General features: G+C 50.5%; 1 protein-coding gene across 2 annotated transcripts in view; it reads left to right on the top strand.

Moving 5' to 3' along the window:
- The first annotated feature begins 5,223 nt into the window (after window positions 1–5,223).
- The window catches only part of LOC143817271 (uncharacterized), a 63,194-nt gene continuing 43,476 nt past the window's right edge, over window positions 5,224–24,941 (top strand). The window contains exons 1-10 of one of the 2 annotated variants that reach the window (XM_077298529.1): window positions 5,224–5,428; window positions 7,507–7,648; window positions 9,293–9,493; window positions 11,343–11,467; window positions 18,721–18,814; window positions 20,446–20,562; window positions 21,222–21,362; window positions 21,568–21,751; window positions 22,112–22,279; window positions 22,375–22,563. In XM_077298529.1, coding sequence (XP_077154644.1) covers window positions 7,526–7,648; window positions 9,293–9,493; window positions 11,343–11,467; window positions 18,721–18,814; window positions 20,446–20,562; window positions 21,222–21,362; window positions 21,568–21,751; window positions 22,112–22,279; window positions 22,375–22,563 — 1,342 coding nt within the window. In that variant the 5' untranslated portion in view covers window positions 5,224–5,428; window positions 7,507–7,525. The remainder of the gene's footprint in view (window positions 5,429–7,506; window positions 7,649–9,292; window positions 9,494–11,342; window positions 11,468–18,720; window positions 18,815–20,445; window positions 20,563–21,221; window positions 21,363–21,567; window positions 21,752–22,111; window positions 22,280–22,374; window positions 22,564–24,941) is intronic. The other variant, XM_077298528.1, reaches the window with a different exon arrangement.

Genomic DNA, 24,941 nt, shown 5'->3' with positions numbered 1-24,941 from the left:
CCCTGACAGGGACCCTGCCGAATCTTCCCCTACAACACCCTCTGCCACAAGGTGTTGCCTGGTTCCAACCCAGTCAGCTTTCTGATCTAACTTCCTGCCTGACCCCCAGTTTTACCAGACTGTGAGGAGTGGCCTAATACATAGAACCCTTAGCTCCCCCTGGAGGCCAGACTGTGAAATGTATTGGTGTATGTGATACCTGGTCAGATGAACTCCTTCAGTGCCATCAGACGTACCATAGCCCCCCTTAGTGGCGGAGCAACAGTACTGCAACGACCAGGACTCTGGGGCGCTGCACTCCCCCCCGGTTAAATCCAGTACTCCTGGACTGGGAAGAAAACAACAATACATGTCAGCAAAAAGACATACAATTTTGAAAATGCAAGTACAAGTTAACATTAACAGAGCTTCCCTTTATGGGAGGTGAGGACACTTGAATGTTACAAACATGGTTAAATACTTTTAAATAACTTACTATGAATAACTCTTTCTTACCCAACGGGTATTCTACTAAGTGCAAAATTTTTGAACAATAATTTAACTTTGCCTTTAAGGACGTACTCGCTGAATCCACTAAAGACCTTCTTATAAAACATTATAAGGCTACTCAACTTTTCTACATTCTCCTTCTTTAAGTCTGCAGGACCGCCTGTCCTAACTGCTCCAGGCCTGCTGCCTCTCCTTTCTGTTACAGGACCGCCCCTTTCCACCCGGGCCTACTGCCTTTCCACTACTATACACAGTATAGAACATATCATCCATCTTTCAGTTCAAGATTACTGAGCCATCTCTGTATGGCTCCTAGGAGGACTCACTGACTAACCCCGTACGGGTTCACTTTCTGTCCTCATTCTTCTATCAACATTATCAAACATTTCTTACAATCAACTAGTCAGTTACATTTAACTTTTTCTTTCAAGACATTATTGCCATTTTTACCATCTTTAAGGCAACACTGTTCATAAGTGCAACATGTGAACATTCCCTTTAAGAGGGAACCAAGTCTCTATGAGGTAGTGCAACTTCTCAAGCTGCAAGTCTGTTCGCAGTAAGGACTCCGGTGCTGTTTCCAGGAACAGTTTCTTCGCAAAGAGTCCTTTCTTTATGTAAAACCAGTAGAGAGCACCTTTAAGAAGGTGCAAACTATGTACAAAGAGTTTGTAATCATGCATTGTTCATGATTCAGCAGTTCTTGATAACTGGGCAACAGTAGAAAACTAACAAAAAGCAATAGGGATCCCGGGTCAACAAAGGGATCCCTTTAAGAATAACCCTAGTCGGGTTTAAAGCAGCAAAAAGCAGGGAAACAAACAGTTAACTATTTACATGTTCAGGTTTCCGAGGTTTAGTTGGACGGCTTCCAGGGCTGTACCTGGCACTTAACCTTTCTTGGCCTGGGAAAAGTGAGGTCCAGGGTTATACCCAGTGCTGGACAAACGCCGTTAATCCGTCTTTCATGTACGGTTAAATCATGCACAGCGATGGAGGTCTGCGCAGCTTGAGTATGGGCATTTGCTGCAGCAGAGGTAGCGGTTGCTGCAAGATCAGTCACTGGAACAGAATCAGCAGCTGTGGCACTAGCAGTCACGGGAGTGGTGTCGGTCGTCAGGGCAGGGTCGTCCTTCATACCTGCTTCAGATGCGGTCCCTCCAGTGCCGGTCTGCTCCATCTCCGCTGGGGTCTGGAACGCTGGTTGCAGGGCCTTGTGCTGCGACGTTGTCATCTCTGCTTGCAGCATCCCGCTTTCCGGCAGGGCCTTGCTTTCCAGCTTCGGAGCACTGAAGCTCCTTTCCTGCTCCGGACCAGGTGAGGCTGCCGACAGACGTCTGGTGAGGCTCCCGATGATGGTCTTCTTCCACCCGGCCTCAGTGCTCCGCTGCGTCTGCAGGAGTTGGTGGATCAGCTCGTCCGCTGCGGTCTGTAGGAGGTCAGCGTCGACTGTGGAGGTCTGGCTGCGGTGCCTCTCCGGGTAGCTGGGGAAGTCCTCGGCTCCGACCCCACGCTCCGGCTCCGGGCGGCTGGCCATGGCGTCCTCCATGTGGCTCACTCCTTCTTCCTGGTCCTTTTCCCGCTCTCTCCTTCGTGGGCGGTTTCGTTTTCTCTGTCTCTGCCCACCATTGAGGATCAGGAGGCGGATCTCGGCTGCTGACGGACACGTCCTCAAGGGGCCGAAATATTTAGACTGGGCGGCCATTGTCTTTCGCGCTCTTCAGCTTGTTCACGCCCACTTCCACGCCCTTCTTCTTCTCCTGCGCTCTCCTTAGCGCTGTAATGGCGGCGGTTTTGGCGGGAACTTTTGGCGGCAAGTGGCAATACACAGTCCTTGCAATAAAGCACAGTCCAAGCACAGTAAATCACAGTTCCAAGGCACACATGACCTGATTCCTCAGGCTTAAGTAGATCCTGTTCGTGACGCCAAGTTTTGCAGCGCCCCCACTGCCGCAGGGCCGAGGGGTACCCGGTACCGGGCCTCTGAGTCTCTGTTCTGGGGTTGTCACGGTGGCTAGACCCGGTCCGTGACCCTGCCGTGGGGCGCCCAATAATAGGTGTAGGTATGATGACGATGTTATGGTGCGGTGAAGTGCCGGTCGCAGTAAATAACGAGGACACCAGGTTGCAGTCTCTTTACCTCTTTACTGAAGGCTTCTAGATCCTCAGTCCGAAGTACGGTTAACCGGGCTGCGCAAGTCCGGCCGGTCCGATGGCACCTCCAGAGTTCCCTTTGCAGGTGGAAATCTGTGCCTACCTTCTAGCACTTGTGTGTTGCGGTCCTCCCCTGCTGTGCTTACGGGATAGTCCTCACAACTGTTGTGTCTGTTTCTCGTGTTCCCTCACAACTCGATTCTGATGTTCTTCTTCTTCTCGTCCCCCAGATCTTATGGTAGGACGCACCCGTATGACGGGTAGGCTCGAAGGTCTTCCGGGACCCTAGAGTCGCCCCTCTCCTAGTGTGCCCCCTATGTCTTCCTAGGTGATGTAGGTGAGACAGCCCGCCTGTAACTGACTGTCCTGCCGTTGGTTTGAAGTAATGCCTGGAGCTCTATACTTCCTCGGCGTTCCGGCCACCGGTTATTTGCGCCTCAATAGGATGTTGCCTCGGTCTTACAGCACGACTCCTACTGGTATTTCTCTGTCGCGTTGATCTCGTTTCTCACTCAGCACAATAAACCTCGCCTCTTGTCCTTTCTTTGGAGTACCGCCGCAATATCGTGCAGGCGCGGTCCCGTAACGTTCTCTCTGGTTGCCAGGCCTCTGTCAGGATCCCACCCCTGACAGGGACCCTACTGAATCTTCCCCTACAACACCCTCTGCCACAAGGTGTTGCCTGGTTCCAACCCAGTCAGCTTTCTCTCTAACTTCCTGCCTGACCCCCAGTTTTACCAGATTGTGAGGAGTGGCCTAATACATAGAACCCTTAGCTCCCCCTGGAGGCCAGACTGTGAAGTGTATTGGTGACTGTGATACCTGGTCAGATGAACTCCTTCAGTGCCATCAGACGTACCATAGCCCCCCTTAGTGGCGGAGCAACAGTACTGCAACGACCAGGACTCTGGGGCGCTGCATACAATTTTCATAGTCATGAAAATACAGAAAAATCTTTAAATGAGAAGGTGTGTCCAAACTTTTGGTCTGTACTGTACCTATTCCATGTGTGCACATTTATTCTACCTATTCTAGTCTGTCAGTGTGATTTTACTGTACACCGCGCTGAATTGCCGGCTTTTCTAGAGAACACCGCTGCGTATTTCTCGCAAGTCACACGCATGGTCTGTGTGTAATCAGTATTTTTCTCGCCCCCATAGACTTTCATTGGAGCATTTTTGGAGAAATACGCTGACAAACGCAGCATTCTGCGATTTTCTTAGCCCGTAAAATACAGCAGAGAAATATATGGCCGATAGGAGCTGCCCCGTAGAGAAACATTGGTCCGAGTGTAATGCGTCGTTTTTGCGCCTCTCACCCATCCGTATTTCTGTGTGGTGTGACCCCGGCCTAATGGTTACAGAGACCATTTTGTCCACGTTCTCAGCCCTGCAAGGTCTGAGTGATATATTATTTATTCAGGGTAGGGTCAGGGTCTATAAATAATGAGTGATTGTCCCTCATGCTCGGAGTACCCATTGAGCCGCACAGAATCTGATGCTTAATTACCAGACATTACACACAGACGAGTATTCCTAGTATAGAGGATTGGGGGGGGGGTCTGATTCCTGACACCCAGACTGCAGGGACCACTGAGCCCCAGAATTTACACAACCTGGACATGACAGGTGTAAGCTGCACCGTTATCTGATCTCTGCTGCCACCTCCTGGTGGAATCCTATTATCTCCTCCTATTTCCTTATTTTGCTGCTTGTCCTTCTGCTAAATTCGGAGTTTCCTAACGTTAACGTGCGAGTTTTTTTTTTTTTTTTTGAGTGGTCTAAAAATTTCAGACTTTTGTCCAAAAATATTTTTGTTTGTGTCGGCATTTTCTGACACCAATGGGGTCTTTATTTTTCCATTGAGAGCTGTGTCAGGGCTTAGTTTTTTGTGCCCTGAGCTGATGGTTTTACATGTAACATTATGAATCACTTTTTATTGCATTTTTTTTTTTTTTTAGGAAGAAGCGGTGACCGGAAAAAAAAAAACACAATTGTGGCTTTTTTTTTTTTTTTTTTTTTTGCGTTACAGCATTTACTTTACGAGTTAATTAATTTTATATTTTTATATTTTTTTTTCATATTTTATTATTTTTATATTACTTTTATGGATGCGGCAATATCAATTTTTTTTTTTTAATGTAGGAAAAGGGGGTGATTTCAATTTTATATATTTTTTAAAACTTATCTTTTTTTGACTATATGATCTAGATGATCGCTGGTTCAAGTCCCCCCTAAAGAGGCTAGAAAATGAAAAAAATAAAATAAAAACTTTTATGAGATATATATATATATATATATATATATATATATATATATATATATATAAAAAAAATTCAAATGACCCACTCCCCCCCTCATTTAAAATAAACATCTTAAAAATAAATACATTAATTAATAAATTAATAATGTGAAGGCTGAGAAGTGACGAAAATCACGTGTCCGCTCTCACAACGCATGCGCGGCGCTACTAATACGCATGCGCAATTCCCTTCTGGCCTTCGTTGTCAACTCTATGGTAATAGGCATAGAGCAACAACCGGCACCTGGAGCACAAAGTGGGCGTGGCTTGCCCTTACACGGCTCTGGCAGTCCTTAGCAGCCCCTCCCCTTTCGTCCTCCAAGCTCTCCGCTCTCTCTCTCTGCGCCTGCGTACACTTCCCGCCGCTCGGCTCGGGCATTGGCGGTTTGTTTTGAAGAGCGGAAGTGACGGTTTGTGAAGCGGAAAACAGCCATCCAGTCTCCAGTGGATGTTACGGCGAGCAGCAGTCGGCAGCTGGGACCAGGTATGGAAGCGCCCGGTGCTGTGTGTAGGGAGTAATAGTGTGTTATGTATATACCTCCCCCCTGTGGCCAAATACAGGAACTGCATGGGATAGTTTTATTTTTGGGGGAGTTGTTTCTACTTACTTTTCTTTTTTTTTTGGGGGGGGGGGGGGCAAGGTCTATTGTCAATTATTGCCTGGTCTTTCCCGATTTTGTGAAACTACAAGTCCCAGCTGCAGAACGCTGGAGCTTGTAGTCCCCCCCCTATTGAATCTGCAGAGATCCTACTTTTGTAGGTGACAAGCAAAGCCCCTAAAAAAAAAAAAAAAGTAGCATTTTGCAAACTGTTGTGGTTGTGTTACATCACACAGCAGAGGTATAAGGAGGGGGTTTGGAATATTGCCACATTGTGTCACCACCTGCACCCCCCAATAGAAGGAATAACATCGGCATCTCTCCTGGTTACCGTGGCAACATGTAAACAGTGAGGCCGTTATCATGTGACCACATTCTTCAGGGGGGGGGGGGCTTCCCGTACCCCTTCCTATTGCTCCCGAAGCCGCGCCATTGACTTCCAATGATGGCAGATGTGATCACCTCTCCATACCTGAGCACATGCAACAAAAGAGCCAACAACTGGACAAACCCTTCTCAATAGCTGGGGCATAAAATGTACATACCTTCTGGATTGGTGGAAACACCGCTGCCATCTCTAAGCTCTTCCCCCAGTGACCGGCTGCAGTCTCCTGTAGTACACTCTGATGGAATACTGAAAGGCTGCAGCCAATCCACGGTTCAACGCTTTGTCCAGTAAAGGACAGCCCCTTTAAAGTGAATCTGTCAACAGGTTTTTGCTATGTAATCTGAGAGCAGCACGATGTAGAGACAGAGACCCTGATTCCAGCGATGTATCACTGCTTGTTGTAGCTTTAATAAAATCAGTGTTTTATCAGCAGGAGATTATCACTAGAGGACTAGGTGTCTGGTGCCTCCTGGTCCAGCCACACCCCCAGCACTGATTAGCACAGTGCTCACAGGAAGCGGCCAATCGGGGGTGTGGCCGGGGGTCATACACAGCTCAGCATTCAGAGCACCGCTAGATCTTCAGAACAAAACACTGATTGTATCACAACTGCACCAAGTAACCCAGCATGTGACACATTGCTGGAATCAGGGTCTCAGCCCCTACATCATGCTGTTCTCAGATTACTTGGCAATACCCTGCTGACAGACTCCCTGTAAAATATATGTTGTTGGCCCTGGCAGAGGTTTAAGCACCCTTTTTGGTGTCGTTTTATCAAAATCTGCATCTATCAATAGAAGGAGAAAATATAAGAATCTATGTAATATATCTTATCAGATAAATCAGCTTATTTCTCCACTTATGAGCCGGCACTACTTCTTCTCCCCCTCTTCTAAACTTTTCATGCATGTTGAAAAACTGCAAAAATCCACCTTTGTTAAAAAAAATCAACACAATGAGGTGAGTTGCTCTGCTTGTTGCTGTCTATGGAGCAAAGTGAGGAAGAAAGGCACATACACACAGAGACCGTGCTGCTGCTTTCAGAGCTGGATTCACAGCTACACTGCTCAGTTCTGCTGTATAATGCTCTCCATGCTGCTGCTTCTGAACATGTGCTCCATAGAGACAGGAGAGCAGGAGTCCCTCACATGTATGGTAGACGACATAGCAGCTATTCTATACCCACTAGCTCAGAGACAACTGAAAATTAGAGCTAGGAAGGGACAGAATCGGAAGGAGGAAGATAAGAGATAAAACCACTGTCAGAAGGAGCTCGCTAACAGATGCTCAGTTAACCCAGTCTACAGTCAGCAGTAGACAGAGCAACACGAAGGCTGTAGAAGACAAATAGTGTAATATTTTTAATGAAACCCAAATACATGCATGCAATTGGGGCTAAAAATAATTTTTGTATGTAAAAAATAAAAATGTCTCCCCAAAGATGTCCATGACCAAAGGCACATTACTGGGCCAGTTGTTATACAGTGGGGTGATTTACTTTTATAATCAGAGGGGGACGTTCTTAGCGCCTCAATTCTAGTAAAAGCACATGTGATATGATTACCTATTTCACAGCACAGGGGACCGATGTCTGATGTCCACCGGCACCATGAAGAGGAAGGTGGCCAAAGTGAGCGCCCTGCGGCTGAGCCCAAACGAGGAGATGTCCATAATACAGCAAGAACGGGAGAGGAGGAGGAAGCTGCGCCTGCAGCAGGTGAAGGGACGATCATCGGCCGGAGACTTTCCAGCCGCTGACAACATGCAGAGATGTGGTTTTACTTGAGATGTTTGGAGTTCTGTAACTGCGCTTGAGGGAGGCTGCGTGTGTGGGTACACCGTGTGCGCCGGAGGGAGGCTGCGTGCACAGGTACATTCCTCCCCTGTAGGGGGACTGCATGTGTGGCTACGCCGTGTGCGCTGGAGGGAGGCTGTCTGGGCGTGTACACGGCTGCCCTGTAGGGAGGTTGCCTGGGCGGGTACTCAGCTGCCCTGGAGGGAGGCTGTCTGGTCGGGTACTCGGCTGCCCTGGAGGGAAGCTGTCTGGTCGGGTACTCTGCTGCCCTGGAGGGAGGCTGTCTGGTCGGGTACTCTGCTGCCCTGAAGGGAGGCTGTCTGGTCGGGTACTCTGCTGCCCTGGAGGGAGGCTGTCTGGTCGGGTACTCTGCTGCCCTGGAGGGAGGCTGTCTGGTCGGGTACTCTGCTGCCCTGGAGGGAGGCTGTCTGGTCGGGTACTCTGCTGCCCTGGAGGGAGGCTGTCTGGTCGGGTACTCTGCTGCCCTGGAGGGAGGCTGTCTGGTCGGGTACTCTGCTGCCCTGGAGGGAGGCTGTCTGGTCGGGTACTCTGCTGCCCTGGAGGGAGGCTGTCTGGTCGGGTACTCTGCTGCCCTGGAGGGAGGCTGTCTGGTCGGGTACTCTGCTGCCCTGGAGGGAGGCTGTCTGGTCGGGTACTCTGCTGCCCTGGAGGGAGGCTGTCTGGTCGGGTACTCTGCTGCCCTGGAGGGAGGCTGTCTGGTCGGGTACTCTGCTGCCCTGGAGGGAGGCTGTCTGGTCGGGTACTCTGCTGCCCTGGAGGGAGGCTGTCTGGTCGGGTACTCTGCTGCCCTGGAGGGAGGCTGTCTGGTCGGGTACTCTGCTGCCCTGGAGGGAGGCTGTCTGGTCGGGTACTCGGCTGCCCTGGAGGGAGGCTGTCTGGGCGGGTACTCGGCTGCCCTGGATGGAGGCTGTCTGGGCGGGTACTTGGCTGCCTGGGCCGGTACTCTGCTGCCCTGGAGGGAGGCTGCCTGGGCCGGTACTCTGCTGCCCTGGAGGGAGGCTGCCTGGGCCGGTACTCTGCTGCCCTGGAGGGAGGCTGCCTGGGCCGGTACTCTGCTGCCCTGGAGGGAGGCTGCCTGGGCCGGTACTCTGCTGCCCTGGAGGGAGGCTGCCTGGGCCGGTACTCTGCTGCCCTGGAGGGAGGCTGCCTGGGCCGGTACTCTGCTGCCCTGGAGGGAGGCTGCCTGGGCCGGTACTCTGCTGCCCTGGAGGGAGGCTGCCTGGGCCGGTACTCTGCTGCCCTGGAGGGAGGCTGCCTGGGCCGGTACTCTGCTGCCCTGGAGGGAGGCTGCCTGGGCCGGTACTCTGCTGCCCTGGAGGGTGGCTGCCTGGGCCGGTACTCGGCTGCCCTGGAGGGTGGCTGCCTGGGCCGGTACTCGGCTGCCCTGGAGGGAGGCTGCCTGAACGGGTACACTGCTGCCCTAGAGGGAGGCTGCCCTAATGTGTGCACTTTGGTACATGCGAGATATAGTAGATATTCTAGGGCTCTCAGAGCTCGGACCCCTCCCAGTGCCGTTCGGCTTTAACCCCCTAACTGTCTTTCTAGGTCAGGGAGCAGGAGAAGTTCATCGCTCAGCAGATCCGCCAAGATGTTAAGGAAAGAAGAGATCAGCAGCTGCAGCAATTAGCGGAAGACCTGAGAACCAAGTGGGAAACCGCCCAGGCTGAGAAGCTACAAGCCCTGGAGAAGATCTACCTGCGCACGCTGAGCGCCATCGGGGAAGGACACAGACAGGCCAAGGAAAACGTGAGACCCCCAGCCTAATGGAATGGGACCCCTACTGACTGTCACTGAGCGTGAGCTATTGTGCGCTGTTATCAGCCAGCTCGGGCTGGGCAGAGATGGGATAGTCCTGTGTGTAGGAGCAGGTTATTAGGGTTATAATGGATATTACAAAGCCAATCAGGCCTTATTATAATGTGATGCGATATCCTGCCCATGCTGGTACTTGTAGTTCCTCAACACAGGAGAGCATGAGTCTTCTTTTTCTTCCTGGTTCTTCATCTCTTATCCTGCAGAAGCAGCTACAAGTAATCCTCCTCCTCCTCCTCCCGCTTTTAAGGCTTTGGCTAAATCCTGTTTTTGTAGTCGAGGGATTAATTTGCCATTTTTCGCTCTGGAAGGAAAGGAAGCTTTTGTGTTTTTAGTTTTGGGTGTAATATTATTATTATTATTATTATTTATTGTTATAGCGCCATTTATTCCATGGCGCTTTACATGTGAGGAGGATCTCCCAGTTGTGTCAGGAATATTCTGATGCTGGGACGCCTTGTCTGGTGCACAGTTCCATGAATCCGGCACCCGATTTTCTGACTATTAAAGGGGTTGTCCACATTACCGACAAATGTCTGACCTGAGAAATTATCAATATCCCCAAGGTTTAGCCGGCGTTCATAGGACACCCTGATTTTTGCTGTACATAGTTCTCAGAAAATGGCGACAAACGCTAAATTTTATTTACTTTTTACAAATTTCAGAATTTTTTTTTTCACCACTTAAATATATAAAAAATCTATGCATGTTTGGTATCTGCATACTCGTACTGACCTGGAGAACCATATTTCCTATTAGAATACCAAATTAGTCCTCTTAATTTCTCAATAATGGCACTTCCACTAGACATCAAAACATTTTGCGGACTTACATATACTTTGCCGCATGAAGAGACCCATACATAAATTTTAAAAAGTTAACTCTTTATTAAGTATCAATAAAATACAACAATATACAAAACCCAAAATAAAATAAACAAAGTGCCCAAACAAATGAAATAGAACAGATCGGCTAAAGATTATAAATTTATCTGAAATACATATCCATATATATAGCTGACCATTGAGGAGTAGTAGAGAATAGTCACCACATAAATACGATATTCATTATAACAATAGTATATAGTGAGGGGCTGTAACCACCCTATCATATGCTAAATACCGCATGTAGCCAGTATCCCTTATATCTATTAAGCATACATAGAATCACATATCCCACAACTTGTGCCAGAAAACCATAGAGGGGATAATCCGGATATACGGCAGTATACTTACAATAAGGGAGTATCCAAAAGGGGTCAGCTATACAGATCAAAAGCCCACCGGTCCTTCCACGTGCGCCCCGACGCGCGTTTCGCCCATAAGCTTCTTCCGGGGGCGTGACCCAGTGAGAGGAAGGATGGCTATTTATGAAGCGTGCGGCCAATCGTTAAATGAAGCGTCATGGTGGGAGGAGAGATGCCGGATGTCAATCAAGCTTACTGGCGCATAGCGCTTCCATCCCCTTCCTGGATATAAGGGCACGACTGCGCTCGCTGGAACGCTGCGTGACCCGCAAGCGTGTCCAACTATTGAGCGCATCACAGAGTGGATACTTCCTTATTTTTTTTCTCCCATTTTTCAGTACATCCACATGATACATTGGACAGGGTCAATCAAAAGTACAATTCGCTCTACAACTATAGGGACAGAAAAAGAAAAAAAAACAAAACAATTATGGATCTTGGAAGAGTGGGAGAAAAAAAAAGGAAAATCGCCCGGTCAGTTAGGGGTCAATCTTTATTTAATTTAGCTTTTTTTTTTTTTTCCTTCTTCCCGTCAAGGAGCCCGATTTGAAGGCGATCGAAATGAAAAATGCTGCAAATAAAGAAAAAGCCGAGAAGAGACACCGAGAGGCATTGAAAGAGTTAAAACAACACAAAGAGAAGCAGCTGAGGGCGCAGTCCTGGTGAGTGCCCCCTCCTCGTGCTGCGGACCCTTGCACCTATATCAGGTGGTATGACGCCAGTAGGGGGTCTCGCCCTGTCCAGGATGGGAATCCCTCCCCTACCGCCGCCTACACTTCATCCAATTAATGAAGTTCCTTATCTGGTTGTGATCCGGAGCTGTAGTCAGAGCAGCGCCTTGTTCTGGGGTCTTAAGGCCCCGTCTCACATAGCGAGATCGCTAGCGAGATCGCTGCTGAGTCACAAGTTTTGTGACGCAACAGCGACCTCAGTAGCGATCTCGCTGTGTGTGACACGTACCAGCGATCAGGCCCCTGCTGTGAGATCGCTGGTCGTGTCGGAATGGCCTGGACCGTTTTTTGGTCGTTGAGGTCCCGCTGACATCGCTGAATCGGTGTGTGTGACACCGATCCAGCGATGTCTTCACTGGTAACCAGGGTAAACATCGGGTTACTAAGCGCAGGGCCACGCTTAGTAACCCGATGTTTACCCTGGTTACCAGCGCAAAAGTAAAAAAAAACAAACAGTGCATACTTACCTTCCGCTGTCTGTCCCCCGGCGCTGTGCTTCTCTGCGCTGTGCTTCTCTGCACTCTGAGCGCCGGCCAGCCGGAAAACACAGCACAGCGGTGACGTCATCGCTCTGCTTTCCAGCCGCTGTGCTTACACAGTACAGAGAAGCAGAACGCCGAGGGACAGACAGCGGAAGTAAGCATGCACTGTTTGTTTTTTTTTACTTTTACGCTGGTAACCAGGGTAAACATCGGGTTACTAAGCGCGGCCCTGGGCTTAGTAACCCGATGTTTACCCTGGTTACCCGGGACCTCGGCATCGTTGGTCGCTGGAGAGCTGTCTGTGTGACAGCTCCCCAGCGACAAAACAGCGACGCTGCAGCGATCAGCATCGTTGTCTGTATCGCTGCAGCGTCGCTGTGTGTGACGGGGTCTTACCGTCATGTGGCCGATCATTGGGGCTCATATACAGCCGGCTACTGTACGACATCTCATTATCTAGAACACGTATTCCAGACATTGAGCAGGTAAGGGATGCTGGGAGAGTACAGCTCTGAAGCCGGAAAAATAGTTAATGCAGCTCTGGGCTAAAACACCGCAGGATTGTCCACACTTGGGGACACATTACTTACTATAAATGTATTTAGTTGGAGTTACTTTTTGCAATTGTTTCATTAAAAACCTTGCACCATTTGCTTTCTGTAGCCTGTGTTGCACTGTCTATTGCCGGCTGGAGAGTGAGCTCACTGAGAATCCGTCAGTGAGCTCCTTCTCACGGTCCGACAGAAGAGCTTGTAGCGCATTTTACTATCGCGCTCTTTCTCCTACGCCTCATTGGGGGACACAGGACCATGGGTGTTATGCTGCTGCCACTAGGAGGACACTAAGTAAACAAAAAGATTAACTCCTCCTCTGCAGTATACACCCCTTCACTGGCGACAATTTCCCAGTTCTAGCTTAGTGTCTGTAGGAGGCACTTGGGTCTATTTCTAGACCCCAATTTTCTTATTTTAATTTTAATTTAAATTTTCTGTAAATTTTTATTTTTTATTTAACGGAGTGAAGGGGGCGACGGTTCCTTTTTTTATAGGGCCCGCTCTCCCCCGAACCAGCAACAGGCGAGCACGGCGAGTATACCTCCCCGTCCCTCTCCTGCGACGCTGGAGCACGCCAATTTTACCGGGGCGACGGTTACCACTTGGTCCCGATCTCCCTTCCCCCCTGCTGCGGCGAGCACACAGAGTCCGCTCTGATGTACCTCTCCGGGGGCCCCAAGACAAGGCCCACTATGGCGTTGCACAGGGTTATCCCATTGCCCTGCAACACTTCAGAAGGTGTAAGCTGAAGAGGATCTTGAAGAAGGGAGGAAGTGCAGCGCACAGCTGTCAGGGGGACCGGCTACCGGAGGGCACTGTAAGTACATCCCTCCTGCCCCCCGAAGCTCAGGGGGGCGCCGGCGTTACCTGCGGGAGTCCCTGGGGAGAGGCGCCGGCGGTCGGGGACCTGCGCTGTCAGCGACACCCTTTGCGGCCTCACCGCCACACATCGCCGGGCAGGCCGGAAATTTAGTCCCCGGCTTTTCGGCCCGAGTAGGCCTCAGTGGGCAGGTACCTCCCACGGCCGCAAAAACCCCGCCCCCCTTCGTCTGGGACGAAAGGCGCCCTGCAGTTCTCGGGGGCCATATTTCTTCTTCTCTGCAAGGTGGCCCACGCATCCACCTGCAGCCCAAGAACCGCCACGGCTCATTCCTCCCCGGGGACACAGACACAGGATCGTGGGTAAGCTGCTTCAAGAAAGCTTAACCCTTTCCCTGCATACTACCCCGCTCTGTCTCTAAAAGACACTATGTCTCAATCCAAGGAGACCAAAAAGAGTAACAAGAAGCAAACAGTGTTTTTCACTGTTTGTGCCACTTGCAATACGGCGCTGCCCCGAGCTTACAGCAGCCCGCTGTGTGCGGATTGTGTCACAGCCTCTGTGCAGCCGCCTCCCGCCGCCGCCGATATCGCCGCCGAGGCCGCAGCCGTCGATCCTGTAGAGCCTAGTCCCCCGGAGTGGGCAGCTACTCTGTCACGGTCCGTGGCTTCCCTGGTTAGGGCAATTGACTCCCTCCGGGGCCCCCCTCCAAGTCAGACCGCGGAGGATTCAGACGATCCATCCTCCAGCAGGGGGCGTACCCTGTCACTTTCTACCCGGGGTTCTAGAAAACGGGTTCACGTTTCGTCCCCTGATCATAGGTCGGCGGGTCCTTCAGCGCCCGCAAGCTCTGCTTCCCGGTCCCCTTCCCCTTACCCAAACGACTCTGAATATGAGTCTGACAATTCCTACTTTCAGGAATCCTCTCCCTCCCAAGAGTCTCTCGACTCTCTCATCGAGGCAGTCAACCAGACCCTGAAGGTGACTGAGGACTCCGTATCCGCACCCGAACACGCGGTGTCTTTCAAAAAGACTAAACGTGTCCAAAAGGTTTTTGTCACTCACCCTGAGTTTAAGGATTTTGTACAAAAACATAGGGACCGTCCAGATAAACGCTTCATAGGGCAAAAGTCCATCGAGGCCAAATATCCTTTTTCTCGGGAACTGATCAAGGACTGGCTGCAGTCCCCTTCAGTGGACCCGGCTGTGTCACAGCTCGCGTCAAAAACCATCCTGTCTCTCTCTGACGGTTCCTCTGTTAAGAACCCCTCTGACCGCCAGATTGACTATCTGGCTCGCTCCGTCTTTGAGGCCACAGGAGCCTCTCTCTTCCCTTCCTTTGCCGCCTCTTGGGTGGCTAAGGCTATGGTCTCTTGGACCGAGACACTTTCCTCGACCATCCAAGTTAGTGACTTATCTCCAGAAGCCATCAATCTGGCTAACCAGATAGCCCAGGCCGGGGACTTCATGGTCAGCGCCTCAATAGACGCAGCTAATTGCGCCGCACAGGCAGCCGCCAATGCAATCTCCATCAGGAGAGCCCTGTGGCTCAGGGATTGGCGAGCAGATTCGGCTTCCAGGCGTTCTTTGACAGCCCTGCCTTACCAGGCCGGTCGGTTATTTGGAGAAAAATTAGACCAGATGATCTCGGATGCCACCGGGGGAAAAAGTAAATTTCTCCCCCAGCAAAAGCCTACCCGGCCTTTTCGGTACCAACAGCAACCTCCATTTCGGCCTTTTCGTCAAAATGCCAACTGGTCTTCTACATCCTGTGCCTCCGCATCAGGACGCGGTTCGCGTGGTGGCCGAGGCGCCCAGGTCTCTTACAGACCAAACCGTAACTGGAAACTCAGACCGAGACCACACGGGTCTAAGGGATCCACATCCCATAGATCCTCCCAATGACTCCTTGCATCATCCGGAGGGCACCAACAAAGTAGGCGGACGCCTTCTCTTGTTCCGTCAAGCCTGGCTCTCAGTCGTTTCCGACGGATGGGTCAGGGAACTGGTGTCCACCGGATACAAAATAGAATTTTCCTCCCCTCCACCCATGCGTTTCTTCCAGTCTTGCCCGCAAAAGTCAAAGGCCACAGCGTTCCTCTAGGCAATACGGGCTCTACAAAGGGACGGAGTCATCATCCCGGTCCCCCTAGAACAAAGATTCAAGGGTTTCTATTCAAATCTATTCGTGGTCCCCAAAAAGGACGGATCGCTACGCCCGATCCTAGACCTCAAACTCCTAAACAAATTCGTCAAAATCCGACCCTTCAGAATGGAATCTCTCCGTTCTGTGGTCGCGTCTATGGAAAAAGGAGAATTCCTGGCGTCCATAAACATCAAGGATGCTTACCTGCACATACCAATCTTTCCTCCGCACCAACAGCTCCTCCGCTTCGCATTTCGCGGAGAACACTTCCAATTTGTGGCCTTGCCCTTCGGTCTCGCCACCGCTCCCAGAGTCTTTACGAAGGTCATGGCGGCTGCCATGGCCATTCTTCATTCCAGGGGAGTTGTGATACTGCCGTACCTGGACGACCTGCTGATAAAAGGTTCTTCTTACCTAGCCTGCGAGGAGTCCGTCGCCCTCACGGTGGATACTCTCTCTCGCCTGGGTTGGAAGATAAACTTCCAAAAATCCTCTCCAGTTCCGGCACAACGGATCTCTTTTCTTGGGATGACACTGGACACTTTTCGCAGTCTGGTCATCCTCCCTCTAGACAAGGCCTTGGCCTTGCAGCGGGGAGCTCAGGGCCTTTCCCGCCCAGTCTCCCACTCCATTCGATTCATCATGCGCGTTCTCGGGCAGATGGTAGCTGCCATGGAAGCGGTTCCATTCGCGCAATTTCATCTCCGTCCCCTACAACTTGCGCTGCTCTCGGCATGGGACGGCAATCCGTTCTCCCTCGACCGCCGACTCCTCCTGTCCCCACGGGTCAGGAAGACCCTCAGGTGGTGGACGCTGAAGTCCTCCCTATCCCTAGGAAGGTCTTTTCTCCCGGTGCAGTGGCTGGTGGTGACCACCGATGCCAGCCTCATAGGCTGGGGGGCGGTTTTCAACCATCACACAGCTCAAGGACGGTGGTCCACTCGAGAGTCCCGTCTTCCCATCAATCTCCTGGAAATACGAGCTATCAGGCTAGCATTGTTCCAGTTTCACCATCTTCTGGCTGGTCACCCAGTCAGAATCCAGTCCGACAACGCCACGGCCGTGGCGTACATCAACCGCCAAGGGGGAACCCGCAGCAAGACGGCTATGCTCGAGGTGTCCCACATTCTTCGTTGGGCCGAGTCCAACCATTCGCCCATCTCAGCGATCCACATTCCAGGTGTGGAGAATTGGGCGGCGGACTTCCTCAGCCGCCAGGGTCTCGCTTCCGGCGAGTGTTCCCTTCACCCGGAGGTTTTCCAGCAGATTTGTCATCGCTGGGCCCCCGGATGTGGATCTCATGGCATCCAGAATGAACAACAAAGTTCCACAATTCTTTGCGCGGTCCCTCGACCCACGGGCCCTCGGAGTGGACGCCCTGGTCTTGCCTTGGCGCCAATTCCGCCTCCCGTACATTTTCCCCCTCTTCCCCTGCTGCCGAGGGTCATCAAGAAGATCAGAGCAGAGGGGGTACCAGTGATCCTCGTCGCGCCGGATTGGCCGCGTCGGGCATGGTATGCGGAACTGGTTCAGCTGGTCGCCGATGCCCCCTGGTGTCTTCCAGATCTCGTGGATCTCCTTTCACAGGGCCCAATTTACCACCAGAACTCGGGGGCCCTGTCTTTGACGGCCTGGCCGTTGAATCCTGGATTCTAGGCCAAGCGAGTTTCACCCCCAAGGTGTCTTCCACCATGATCAGGGCTAGGAAGCCCGTATCCATGCGCAGTTATCACCGTACCTGGCGAATTTTCTTCTCATGGTGCGATACACAGGGGCGATCTCCCCTAGTATTTTCTGTCCCTGCCATATTGGAGTTTCTCCAAACTGGCCTGGACTCGGGACTTGCTCTCAGTTCTCTAAAAGGTCAGGTTTCGGCATTGTCAGTACTCTTCCAGCGAAAAATCGCCAATAGATTGCCGGTCAGGACTTTTTTCCAGGGAGTTTCCCGTGTGGCGCCTCCCTACAAAATGCCTTTGGATCCGTGGGATCTTAATTTGGTTCTCGGAGCTCTTCAAGAGACTCCCTTCGAACCACTATCGGACGTTTCCCTGACCTTCCTTTCTTGGAAGGTAGTTTTCCTAGTGGCTATTACGTCCATCAGACGGGTCTCGGAGCTAGCGGCACTTTCCTGCCGCCCTCCGTTTCTAATTTTTCATCTGGACAAGGCAGTGTTGAGAACCTCTCCCGTTTTTCTTCCCAAGGTCGTTTCTCCTTTCCACCTCAATGAGGAGATTGTTTTGCCTTCGTTCTGTCCGGCTCCAGTCCATCGCATTGAAAAGGCTCTGCACACTCTTGATGTGGTGAGGGCTCTTCGTCGGTACGTCTCAAGGACGGCTCCCTTCTGCACGTCGGATGTCCTGTTTGTACTTCCAGAAGGGTCCAGGAAGGGTTCTCCTTCCAAAGCTACTCTAGCTAAGTGGATTCGGTCAGCCATTCAGGAATCCTATCGTGTCCGGGGTGTGCCTATCCCGGCTGGGATCAAGGCCCATTCTACTCGGTCGGTGGGTGCCTCGTGGGCCATTCGGCACCAGGCGTCAGCACAGCAGGTCTGCAAGGCTGCGACATGGTCCAGTTTGCACACTTTCACCAAACATTACCACATTCATTCTCTCTCTTCTGCAGACACCGCCCTTGGCAGGTGCATTCTGCAAGCGGCAGTTCCTTAGCCGTAAGTCAGTGGTACATGGGGTATTAGCATATTGCTACCCACCCAGGGACTGCTTTGGTACGTCCCATGGTCCTGTGTCCCCCAATGAGGCGTAGGAGAAAAGGAGATTTTTGTGTACTCACCGTAAAATCTTTTTCTCCGAGCCACTCATTGGGGGACACAGCACCCACCCTGTTAGCCTGTTTGGCTAGTTGTTGTTACTTCTTCGTTTTTGACATAGGTTGTCATTGTTCATGCTCCTACTGCTTTACTACCGAACTGGGAAATTGTAGCCAGTGAAGGGGTGTATACTGCAGAGGAGGAGTTAATCTTTCTGTTTACTTAGTGTCCTCCTAGTGGCAGCAGCATAACACCCATGGTCCTGTGTCCCCCAATCAGTGGCTCGGAGAAAAAGATTTTACGGTGAGTACACAAAAATTTCCTTTTCTCAGCCGATTTGTGACCACATTGAATATGCCGGGAAAAGAGGTTGTAAAAGGTCAATATCCTAATCCTGTCCTCTGCCTTCTCTCAGGCACATCAGAGCACGGAAAAAGGCTCTCTGCACCGAGAAGGAGCGTGCAGCCAAAATAGCCGGACTCCCCCCTCCTCCGCCAGATCCTCTGCAGGTAAAACCAGAACTTAAAAAACCTCCTGAATGATCAGACCACATTTAGCAGAGAGATAATGGTGCTCGTGTTTGTGCTTTTTATTATTCTATACTTTTGTTTTTTTGTTTTGTTCGGTTTTTTTTACTACTCAGTAAGAGCAGTTTGGCAATTGTTTGTGTTAAGGTACCTTCACACGAAACGACTTTGTAACGATATCGCTAGCGATCCGTGACGTTGCAGCGTCCTCGCTAGCGATATCGTTTAGTTTGACACGCAGCAGCGATCAGGATCCTGCTGTGATGTCGCTGGTTTCTGAATAAAGTCCAGAACTTTATTTGGTCGTCCGATCGCCGTGTATCGTTGTGTTTGAAAGCAAAAGCAACGATACCAGCGATGTTTTACACTGGTAACCAGGGTAAACATCGGGTTACCAAGCGCAGGGCCGCGCTTAGTAACCCGATGTTTACCCTGGTTACCAGCGTAAAAGTAAAAAAAACAAACAGTACATGCTCACCTGCGCGTCCCCCAGCGTCTGCTTCCTGACACTTACTGAGCGCCGGCCCTAAAGTGAAAGTGAAAGCACAGCGGTGACGTCACCGCTGTGCTGTTAGGGCCGGAGCTCAGTCAGTGTCAGGAAGCAGACGCTGGGGGACACGCAGGTGAGTATGTACTGTTTGTTTTTTTTACTTTTACGCTGGTAACCAGGGTAAACATCGGGTTACTAAGCGCGGCCCTGCGCTTAGCAACCCGATGTTTACTCTGGTTACCCGGGGACCTCGGCATCGTTGGTCGCTGGAGAGCGGTCTGTGTGACAGCTCCCCAGCGATCAAACAGCGACGCTGCAGCGATCGGCATCGTTGTCGCTATCGCTGCAGCGTCGCTTCGTGTGAAGGTACCTTTACTTTAATACGAACCTTGAACCTCTTAAAAGGAACCTGTCACCCCCAAAATCAAAGATAAGCTAAGCCCACCGGCATCAGGGGCTTATCTACAGCATTCTGTAATGCATTCTGTAATGCTGTAGATAAGCCCCCGATGTTACCTGAAAGATGAGAAAGAGAGATTAGATTATACGGGGCGGTCCGGTCCGGGGCCTCCCATCTTCTTACGATCACGTCCTCTTCTTGTCTTCACGCTGCGGCTCCGGCATTGGGTATTCTAGAATATGTATGAAGATTTAAGAATAATGCAGTTAATACACAGGATTTTCCGGGTAAAATATATACATTATCAGTGAAGCGGTGTTTAAATCTCAAGCATAAAGCAGCTGTTGGCACCGGAGCAAGTGTAATTTATTTTTTTTTATGTTTTCTGATGGGGCCATTCATACCAGGCCCGGGATGGGGCCCTGCATACTAGGATAGGGATGAGGGCGTTCATTCCTGCCAGGATAGGGATGAGGGGGCCATGTATATCAGGGTAGGGATGAGGGGCTATGTGTATCCGGATGTCGATGAGAGGACCATATATACCAGGAGAGGGGATAGGATATTAAGTACAGAATTGACCACATTTTTGCTTCAATTTTTCCTAATTTCCTCCTCTAAAACCTAGGTGCGTCTTATAGTCCGTAAAAATACGGTATATATAATGTGCAGAGTTGCCTGTATATCACCTGAATATGTCTGACCCTTCCTTATCTTAAACAGAACCTTGAAGTTGCGCAGCGCCTGCCATTGGTGAAGGTCTGCAATGTAGAGAACTTCTCCACTTCCCACTACCACCTACCTGAAGCCTATGTGGACCGAGAGATGGATACTGAGCAGGTGAGTTATAGCCGGGGCCATCGCATTGTGGGATCTCCCGGGGGAGCCCTGATGGCTGCCATATTGGTTTGCTATTGCCTTTTTAAGTCTTGATATTTTTTTTTTTTTTTGGTGCCAAATTGTTGAGATTGTCACATACGGTTCATAAATTTTACGCGAAATCAGGAAATGCTCTAATATTTTTGGGGCACAAAAAGTCGCATATTCTGCTAAAATGTGGTAACATTTGCACTAAAAATTTCTGACATTTATAAAATTACTCTGGTGATTAGTAAATGTGCACGAACATTTTGCCAAGTTTAATTTTTTTATAGTATGTCACCATTGATGAATTTGTCAGAAAAACACCTAGAAACACCAAGCTTTACCCATAATGGTGAATAAAAAAACAGGTGAACGCCTATAAAAGGTGGAAGTTAAAGTAATAATAAGGCGAAAATGAAAAACAATGAAGAAAATGGCACAAATGCAATAGGGAATTGGACACTAAAGCGGTCTGCCGCAGATCTAAAATCGCACACAATTTACAACCAATCTCCAGCCGGTCATGCTGGGAGTTATAGTCTTGGAGCAGCTGGAAAGCCGCAGGTTGCTGACCGCCGCTGTACCAGCAGGAAGCACTAATTCATCATTTTCTGACCATGTTTATTACTTTGCAGACTGACGCCCGCTCTGCAGCCGTGGAGGAAGAGAAGCGGCTGAATGCACTTCAACAGGAAGAGGACCGTGAAAGGCGGGAACAGATGGAGAAGGCCGTCCTCCGCGGATCTCACGCTTTAAAAATGGTTCAGCTCACCCAGGTCCGTGATATAAAGGTGGTCTCGTAGACTTCAGTGGGAACTGAGCTGCTCCATACACTGTTTGCTGGTATCGGCGGGGTGGTCCTAGGTGTCGCTCCCCCGCTGATCTTATGTTGATGACCCTTCCTAGGGATAAGCCATCAATATTAAAGTCCACTTGAGAACGGTTTGGGTTTATGCAGCTTCTCAATTTTTCCTTTCCCAGGACAGGGACAGGCTAATGAAAGATCTGGAACAGATGCAGCAGGATGACCTATCCAGACGGCGACAGATCGTAGCGAAGATGCCGCAGCAGCTGTTTGAGCCGGCCTACCGCCGAGCAGAGATCAGGGAGGACTGGCAGAGGGAGCTCGAGTCTGCGTTCGAGGAGATGTATACGAGAAGTGCAAGTAAGGGCGTGCTCAGCCTGTTTCCATTCAACCTGAGCAGCAGGTTTCCTCTCCTATGCGGAGTTATCAGCAGTGTCGCGTCAACAGCGCTGCAGTTGCCTTAAGTAGCTCATACTGTCTATTTGGGCAGAGCCTTTGAGCTCACTGATTGGCTGCAGCGTTGTTGAAGTGATGAGTGAGTAAAGCTTTTTTTATATATTTAATTTTATTTTATTTGGGCTTTTCGACTTCTGTGACAGTGCTGTTGAGGAATTGATCACTTACCATCCAGTTCCCTCACAATTTAAGCATTTGTTTAAAAAAAAAACAAAAAGAAACAGGGAGATCACCCCTTTAATTCTTAGTTTTTGTTCTCTTAAGAAATAAGAGGTGACATGGTCCTACAGTTAAAACCCCAGCCCCTGCCCGATCCCTCTGTGACCAGTGTGGATGAAGACCTAGATCTGACCGCGGAGCCAGAAGCGGTGTCTGGGGTGGAGCCCCATTCTGGAGGAACGGAGGACGTCTCATCAGTAGAAGAGCAGCATGGTAAGGAGGCAGAATTTACCATCTTGGTTTTTACATACCAGAAGTATTGGGTTTTTGAGAACTTTTTCTTCATTTTTATTTTTCTTGTTTACTAGAAACCGGAGAACCGCAATCTAAGAAAGTGCTGAAAAGGTTATTAAACCGAATACGGACACAGAAGGACGAATGGAACGCCAAAGCCGAGACGTCGGATGAGGCCAGCGACACACTGGAGTCCGGCTCTCTGCCCATCCATCAGGAAGCTGCAGATGTCATCCAAGAGGCAAAACACAAGTCTGCAATTGGTAATTCCTCCTGATCGTGGCGGTCTGGTGGCGGCCAGGCTGCTTTGTTCCATTGTACTTGGATTCAATTAAAACCATGTGAAATGTAGCACACATCCTGCTCAATATTGTTCGGCTTTCTCTTGCAAACGCTTCGTTCAGACGTACGTTTTTCCGATGGACTGAATATCCATTGTAGTTTATGGACCTGTTCACATGAGTGTCTGTTGTGTTTTTCTTTTGCAGAGACATATCAGTTTCTGCTCCATGTTATTGGGGGATACAGTCCATGGGTTGTAACTAGTGATGAGCGAGTGTGCTTGTTACTTGAGATTTCCGAGCATGCTCGGGTGATCTCCGAATATTTGTGAGTGTGGGATCTATCCCAGATCCGCTGCAAGAAAAAGTCCTCAGCAGGCCAGTCGTCACCTTTCTGCCAGTCCTGCAGTCCTCCTACCATGTCTGCACCTCAGGAACCCTTCGACTCCCAGGATGAGTGCATCCCCAGAGTGGGCCGTTGCCATATCCCAGTTGGTCTCTGACCTGACAAAGGTATCCCAGTCTCTGGTCTAGGCGCTTGAACGACTTCCACACCTGTCTGCAGCCACCAGTGGTCCGAACGTCTCTCATGGCGATTTGCACGCACCTGATATCGACCTTCAAAGAGACAGACCAGCCAGCCGTTCTAGAAAGAGGACTCTGTCTGGCTCCTCTTCCAGCTCTCCAGGTCCCTCCGCAGCACCCAAGCTGCTTTCCTCTTCCCAATTCCCCTCTTCGAAGGAGGACCTTGGGTCAGATATAGATTCACAGTCTGGGTCTGACTCTGATTCAGACCAGACTTCCAGTATGCAGGCAATGGTTGATAGTCTTATCTCGGCTATCTCTCTAACCCTCAAACTTAAACAGGACTAGGTTCCTCCCCAGGATCCTTCCTTGTCTTTCAAGCAGGTTAAACTTCCCTCTCGCTCCTTTCCGAACCACGAGGAGTTTGAGTGCCCTGTCAAAGCACTGGGAGCATACCGAAAAGCGTTTTCCGGGAAGAAAACACTTGGACGTCCTATACCCCTTCAGTGCCGATCTTCTTGGCAGGTGGGTAGAGTCCCCCAATGTGGATCCACCGGTTTCTTGTCTTTCCTCCAAGACAGTTCTGTGCTTACCGGATGGTGCGTCTCTTAAAGACGCGACAGACTGACAGAAGCACTAGCCAAATCTGCTTTTGAGGCATCTGGAGCATCCCTCTGCCCTAATTTCGCCTCCGCCTGGGCCAAGATCCTTTGCCGGGGCATCTTATCTTCGGCTTCTCAGGACGAGCTGGCCGAATTGGCAGACCAGATTGGCCACGCTGGCAAATACGTTTTGGCTGCCTCCTTGGATGCGGCAGCCTGGTCTGCCAGAGCAAGCAGTAACATCGTGGCTATACGCCGCATCCTTTGGTTGAAGGCATGGTGTGCAGATACTACTTCCAAGAGGTCCCTCACCAACTTAGCCTTCCAAGGCTCTTTGGGGCTTGTCTAGACCAGATCATTTCGGACGCTACCGGGGGCAAAAGCACCTCTCTCCCTCAGTCTAGACCCAAGCGTCTTTTCAACAAAAAGGGCCCTGGGCCCTTTAGGCCCTTTCGTCCTTTTCCAGCATCAGAATCCTCTTCACAGCAGGAGCGTCCCTCTGCCTCAGGTGAACGAAGGAAACCTTCTTACAAACCAGCTCCCAGCTGGAGGCCTAAGGGCCAACCCTCAAGGTCCTTTGGGTCCCGTTCCAACAGGTTCCGTTCTAAGTGACGGGTCGCCCCCACCTGGAAGTCTTTCCAGGGTGGGAGGCAGGCTTCTTTCCTTCAAGGATGCCTGGTTGTTGGTGGTCAGCGACGCCTGGGTCAGGGACTTCGTTACCTCAGGTTACAAGATCGAATTTTTTTCCCTCCCAGAAAGTCGCTTCTTTCTTTCTCGTCCACCAAAGCAGCCGTCCCAGTTACCCGGTTTTCTCCAGGCAGTATCCTCCCTGGTCAACGCTGGTGTAGTCGTTCCCGTTCCGTCAAACGAACGGTTTTCGGGGTTCTATTCGAATCTCTTCGTAGTCCCGAAAAAGACTGTTCTCTATGTCCAATTCTGGACGTAAAAATGCTGAATCGTCACGTTCGACTCTGCCACTTCAGGATGGAATCCCTACGGTCGGTGATCGCCGCTATGGAGCCGGGGGAATTTCTCTGCTCGGCAGACATTCAGGATGCTTACCTTCACATTCCTGTTTGTGTGCGGCACCAGAGATTCCTTCGGTTTGCAATCCAGGACGATCACTACCAATTCACGGCCCTTCCCTTTAGCCTGGCGTCTGCCCCCAGGGTTTTCACCAAGGTCATGGCGGCTGTCATGGCCATTCTTCGTTCCAGGGGGATTCTCATTATC

The sequence above is a fragment of the Ranitomeya variabilis genome, chromosome 3 (assembly GCF_051348905.1).
Source record: "Ranitomeya variabilis isolate aRanVar5 chromosome 3, aRanVar5.hap1, whole genome shotgun sequence".
Taxonomy (NCBI): Eukaryota; Metazoa; Chordata; class Amphibia; order Anura; family Dendrobatidae; genus Ranitomeya; species Ranitomeya variabilis.
This window is presented reverse-complemented; position numbering and strand designations above follow the sequence as displayed.